Source organism: Musca autumnalis, unplaced genomic scaffold (genome assembly GCF_047663935.1).
Source record: "Musca autumnalis isolate F117 unplaced genomic scaffold, ASM4766393v1 scaffold_3, whole genome shotgun sequence".
NCBI classification, from domain to species: domain Eukaryota; kingdom Metazoa; phylum Arthropoda; class Insecta; order Diptera; family Muscidae; genus Musca; species Musca autumnalis.
The window spans coordinates 77,092,012-77,098,157 of NW_027411866.1; the positions used below are offsets into that span (position 1 = coordinate 77,092,012).

Consider the following 6,146-nt stretch of genomic DNA (forward strand, 5'->3'; position numbering starts at 1 on the left):
AACATAAATACATTTTGAAAATCATCTAAAATAGAACAAATTTGAATCAAAATGTAAATATAACGCATTCACAACTCTCGTAGGCAATTTTTATTACACGTTTAAGACGAAAAGTAGTATATTATGGTAGCAAATTTCAAGTTTCAAATTTCATTTTGAAAACTAAATTTACAAAAAAAAAGTAAGAATACAGCTGGTTGTCACTTCTACATTCTATAAATATGCCTTGCGTCAAATGAAAACTCATCTGAAATCTATTGGATTTCATTTGACGTTTGAGCAATGGAATTGACAGTTGAAATCGAGTGGATTTCGTCAATGTAAACGATTTTCATATAAATTTTGTGTACAGGAACGAAAAATGTGAAAAAGTGGTAAAAATTGTAAAAACTTTTTAGTTCTGGAACAGAGCTTATATTGTGAACTAGTTAGTTAGCAAACGAACTTGATTTTAACAACACTACAACGTAATCGGGAAAATTACAGTTATTTCTCAACAATTTTAAATGTCAAATTAATTATTGTTCCACGATTAAACCAATTGGAACAAATTTGACGACAATAACATTTTTTAATTGAACAACATGAACTTTTTGTTTTTACTTCTTTTACTTTTAATACAAAAATCCATACCTCAAGATGTTTTGGAAGAAAATCCAACGGTCGCAAAAGCTCCGGACAAATTTAAAGGCATGTATATCTCATAGATAGTATATTAATTAAAGTAATAATAATTTTTTTATGCTGCTGTAGTTCACTTTATGGAAGCCAACTCTACATATGACTTTAAGCCATCGAAGCGTGGTTTCTTTGAAAAACACTTGAACACCTATTGTTATGCTGGCGAATCGAAAACATTGGGACGACTCTTAGAGTCAATTGAATTAGTATTGGAGATTGAAGGAGATGATTATACCCAATATGAGGGCACAACACCACAAGAAGTCGAGGAACACTATAATGATCATCGTTCGATTTTCAGTTTTAATTTATTCTCCCAGAAACGTTCCCGCCTTTCGTTGTCACCCTTTATGCAGCAATGTATTGGCATTGAGACAGTGCAACCATATAAAGTCCATTTGTTGCAGGAAAAAGTTGATTATGTACGCTTGATGTCAATGCTTAGTGGCATTGTGATATTTCTATTCTCGGGTATTCTAAGTAACAATGCCATATTTTACTATATGACGGGAGTAATCATTGGAATTTGTTCTTCATTTTTATTGCTAATATGGTTGTCGGGAAAATTGATGCCAAGGTTTGTATAAATGAAAAGAATTTATTAATTTTCTTGCATCAATTTTATCCTCCTTGTAGGCGTGCCATGATGTATGGCGTTTTAATTGGTGGCTGGACCGTCGGAATATATGTCATTCGCATGCTTTGGGATAATATACAAATGATCATGATGACATATCATAATTATGTGTGCTGGTACATCGTAATTACCGGTCTAATATCATTCTTCTTGTGTTATCGTTGGGGACCACCAAAAAATCGCCGTTCGAAAAATATCATCAAATGGTTACTACAATTAATGTCATTGGGTTTGATTTATTTCTCAAGTAATTTCAAAGAGGCCATTATCGCTGTTATACTCATGACGATTATACTGTATTATTTTCCACGAGTTCTCCGGAATATTATGTGCTTTAGGGGCAAGAAGTCATCGTCGTCATTGGATAAAAAGGATACGCGAAATTCTGGCATTAGCAAGTCTAAAGATTTGCGTGACGATTGTAAGGAATGGCGTATCAATAGCCCCCAAACTAAAGAATGGAAGGTAAGAAAAAGGATAAGCATTATAGTTGTAAAATGTATAAGCGTGTCCTGCATTTGAAGGCGCTTCTAGATTTCGAAATATGTATGAAAGTTAGATAGAAAACAGTTCCCAGTTAGTTTTGGTTGGCATTAAGGAAGAATGTAGTCCAGCTGTCTTTACTAGAATACTTGATCACATATTGCATATTCTAGCAATAGGAATATAACGAGCGTTCCTGCAGTGGTCCCTTAAACTCCTTTCTGTTACCCGAACATCAGATGCAATGGGCAGTTCGCTGTCACGGTGTGTAGTGAGCGGCTGACGCAGTGATGATGTCTCCCAGTTCTCCCGCGACCATGATAATAGGTCTGTTCGATAACGCAAACATTTGTACAATATTCTGTTCGAAAACAAAAAATGAACTGAGAAGTACATGCAAGAACATGACAGTACTTTGTAAACGACATTTCCTGGTAATTTCAGCCATGTAAAACTTCTCTACAAGCGGAGTCTTAAGACACGACATTCTGACTAGGCAATAAAAAGTAGGTCCCATGTTATTGAGCTAATATGAATCGGGGTACACTGATTGATAAGAAAATTGGCTCTTCTAATGAACAATTGCCCCTAACATTTAAATCAAGAAGTAAATATTAAAAAATAGGCACTAACCACTTCAACAGCTACCTTCTCTCTCTGTCCATTGGGTTGTATTACCATCTCCATTTGTAATCTGCGTTTTCTTTGCTTCCCCCGTCATAATAGACCAAAAAGTGAGAAAATCCGTACAATGCGTATTTCTTTAATTTTTCTTTTCTATTTGGTAATCTTTGTATGTTTCTTTTCTTTTGTATTTTCTAGATAAAAACCAAAACACGGACTTCTATGAATAGCAGCTCTCAGCAGCTAATGGGATCACGAGCTTCTTTCCACCTAGGTGACGACACGCAAACTTTCGACAACTCTAACTCAAACGTTGACGAAAATCAATCAGAATCTGATATTAGCTTCAACGAAAATAATATGTCGAAACAAAAACTCTATCCACTACCAGATGGTTCCTTCATATTGAGCGATAAACGTCCAATTATTATAACACCACGTCAGGTTACGCCCAGCTATCATCGCTCTTCGCCAATGGTTGCTTCGGACACTGGAGAAAATGATGATGAAAATGAATTAACACCGAAATTACATCATCATATGCCGCTGCCAGCACACACACGACGTTTAACCGCCGCCTTATCGTGTCAAGATCTTTTTGTGAAAAATCGTCGCAATACCCCATCACCATCGCATTTGCAACGTTCCAGTAGTGCTCAACGTAGCATTCAGTCGCGATCATCACGTATGGTTTCTTCGGCTAAAAAAGTACACGCCAGTAATCCGAAAATTAAAGTTTCCAAAGCTGAGACAGATGAAAGTGAGGGCTGAGAGGTGCATATAATGGAGATTAAAGAAATTATTTTAAAATATAATGAAATGTGCTTGTGGAACCGAGTTATAGTAATTCCTGAAAAATCTGATAATAAAAATAGATGTGGCATCATTGTCCATATGCATAAACAAATGTCCCCTTTTTACTCATTGTTTGTTTTTCAAAAATGTCTTCCAAGAGGAATGCCATTCTCTTACTGGAGGCGTATTTGGATCTCTTATGATTTTGTCCTAGCTTAGTGTAAGTTCAAATATGGGTCAATCCACTCCTTCGGCACCTCCCCACAAAAGTTGGTTAAAATGGTGCGCATGATAATTCCCGAACACATCGTAATATTTCTTGCAAGGATGATCAGTAGACCTATTCTAAAACTTTTTAAGAACGTAACTCATTGTTTATTTTTCAAAAAAATGTACCCCATAAACCAAACGACATCCGTAAAAAAGATCAATTGACAAAGGGGATTACTTCTAAGCCCGACTTGACCCCGAAAAACAGGGATACAGCGGTTCCAGGGACTGAAAATCATCACTTTCAGAGAAGATAAACAAGCTCCACAGCAAAAAAACTGTTAAAAGTGTTCGATCTTCCGAAGGGCCTCAGGCCTTTACCCATGAAGACGATGGTTTCCCAGGCAGTCAACCTATCGACCTCCTATGCAGCATCTGAAAAGCGACCTCCAAGGCGCATGGACATGGCTGCCAAAACACCATATGCCAGACCGACTCAAATGATGCCCGCTGATGACCTCCGAGGGGCAATCATTGATCACTGTAGCGACGTTGATTGATCACTGGTTGCTACACCCCAGTGGGAAAATGGGGAATGGGGGAATTATCTTTGTAATCGAGAAACGAATGAAATCCCAAATCCAATGGTAATGGATTCATTTTCATTTCTTCTGGACTCAAGAAAAAATTATTCTAGGACATGTTCAATAGGGTTATAACTGTTTTGCAAATATCAAAAATACCACCGCATAACCGTGTAGAGCATGAAAAACTACTATAGGTCTGTTCCTTTACTTCTGAAAATGGTAAAACTGGCAAAAGTAGTAAAAGTTGAAAACTGCTCCCATATGAATTGTATTGTGTCTGAAGTAAAGGAACGCTTTTCGAGTAAAAAGTTGTAAAACTTGAAGATTCTTGAACGTAAAGGAACAGGGCTTATGAAATACGCAGGTATGTGATGAAAATCGATTTCGAGCTCAAAACGAGTCAAAAACGACTGTAGGTGTGATGCATGTACAGTCAGAGTCAAAAGAAAGTTTACACCTCACAAAAAGTTTTTAATAGCATAATTACAGCGGTATTGGGATATAATAAATATAAAATATAAATTCAGTTTTTTTTTAAGCGTTTAGTGGTGAATTAAAATCCAGAAAATATTAGGCCTTGCATAAGCTTTTTATGAAATAAAAGAAAGAATCAAAAGAAAGTTTACAATCTTGTCAAAAGTAAGACAGTTTTAATTCTTTAGCTTGAAATGCCTTTATTTAGGCTTTTTAACTTATTTTGATCATATTCGAGTTTCTAAATAGTAAATCCACCAGTATTTTGGGGAAATCCGGTGGTAATACCACATTGGACCCGTATTACAGTTTTCGGGCAATTTTGGCTCAAAATAGGGCTTTATTTAACTTCCTTTCGACTTTTTTCGGTAAGTACTCAGTGGATTTGAGGTCTAGAGACTACTATGAGTGATCCTAGATGCATGGGAGTAAAATATAGCAATATGTTACACACAAATACGAGCGAAGCCTTCATAGCCCTGCCCAAATGTAAGATTCCCCTTTGATATAAACCCCATTTCAGTTCACTAGGGTCAGTAATCTCGTGTTAATACGAGTATCTGATATTGCTCTTATATCCTTGAACCCATACAAACGATTTCTTTGAACCCCGCTTCTGTCAGGCACCCGATGAACTTATATTTAAACACTCCATCAAGTTTGATTCTGTATACAACATTTTCACCGTTAAAAGCTTCGTTCATGTTTTTCGACAGTTGTGGCATATTATGAGACCAAATATGTGAGAATGGTTATAACAATAAAAAAATACATTTTCCCAAACTATATTTGGTGAAAAAATGTCAAACCTGTGGAAAATTATGAACGACGCTTTTAACGATGAAAATGTTGTATACAGAATCAAACTTGATGAAGTGTCCTCTATACATATGTTTATCGGGTACCTGATAGCAGCGGGGTTCAAAGAAATAGTTTGTATGGGTTCAAAGATACGAGAACAATATCATATGCTCATATTGACACGAGTTTAATGACCCTAGTGAACTGAAATGAGGCCTATACCAAAGGGGGATCTGGCATTTGGGCAGGGATATGAAGGCTTCGCCCACATTTATGAATAAGATGTTATATATATATGGTAACATGGGGCGCCTTCGCCACGTTTTTGTTCAAAATGTTCTCATACCAACACCGTTAAAGTTTTCTCAAATATTATTTTTGGTACAAATATTAGCGTATCCTGACTATAAGTTTTGATATATAAGTGGTTATAATTTTGTTTTTAAAATATTATTTTTGAGAATTTACAAAATGTCTAAAAAGTGGCGAAGCCTCCCCACCCATGGGGCAGCTTCGCCATCGATATTGAACATTTTCCAACCGACTCTAAAACTGTAATTTACCATACTTTTTCCTTAAATGTCAACATAATGCGAAAAAGGAACATGTTTCTATTGCATTAACAAAAATGATTCTAAAATTCACAAATAGCAACCGATTCCAGCGGTTAATTGAAATAGGTTCCTTGAATTTAGGTATCATAATCATAATATAACCAAAACAAGATACGTTTAAGATACTATTTGATTTTAACTTCACAATAAAGTGTGGTATATCTATGGCATAAAGAATTGAAGTTAAACATGACACATTTCTGACATTAACCCACCACACCCCTTTCATGGCGTAGGCGC

The 6,146-nt window shown here is 36.0% G+C and overlaps 1 protein-coding gene across 1 annotated transcript; it reads left to right on the forward strand.

Moving 5' to 3' along the window:
• Nucleotides 1–209: 209 nt before the first annotated feature.
• Nucleotides 210–3,332, forward strand: LOC141396409 (nuclear envelope integral membrane protein-like). Its single transcript, XM_073971855.1, has 4 exons — nt 210–690; nt 754–1,258; nt 1,318–1,783; nt 2,624–3,332. The coding sequence occupies exons 1-4, from the start codon at nt 585–587 to the stop codon at nt 3,194–3,196; spliced, it is 1,650 nt and encodes a 549-aa protein (XP_073827956.1). The 5' UTR covers nt 210–584; the 3' UTR covers nt 3,197–3,332.
• The last annotated feature ends 2,814 nt before the right edge of the window (nt 3,333–6,146 follow it).

Excerpts from the sequence above, each read along its gene's own strand:
- LOC141396409 (XM_073971855.1), top strand. The coding sequence starts at position 585 with ATGAACTTTTTGTTTTTACTTCTTTTACTTTTAATACAAAAATCCATA. Across the intron at positions 691-753 it reads AGCTCCGGACAAATTTAAAG|TTCACTTTATGGAAGCCAAC; the intron begins GCATGTATATCT and ends ATGCTGCTGTAG. Across the intron at positions 1,259-1,317 it reads TCGGGAAAATTGATGCCAAG|GCGTGCCATGATGTATGGCG; the intron begins GTTTGTATAAAT and ends TCCTCCTTGTAG.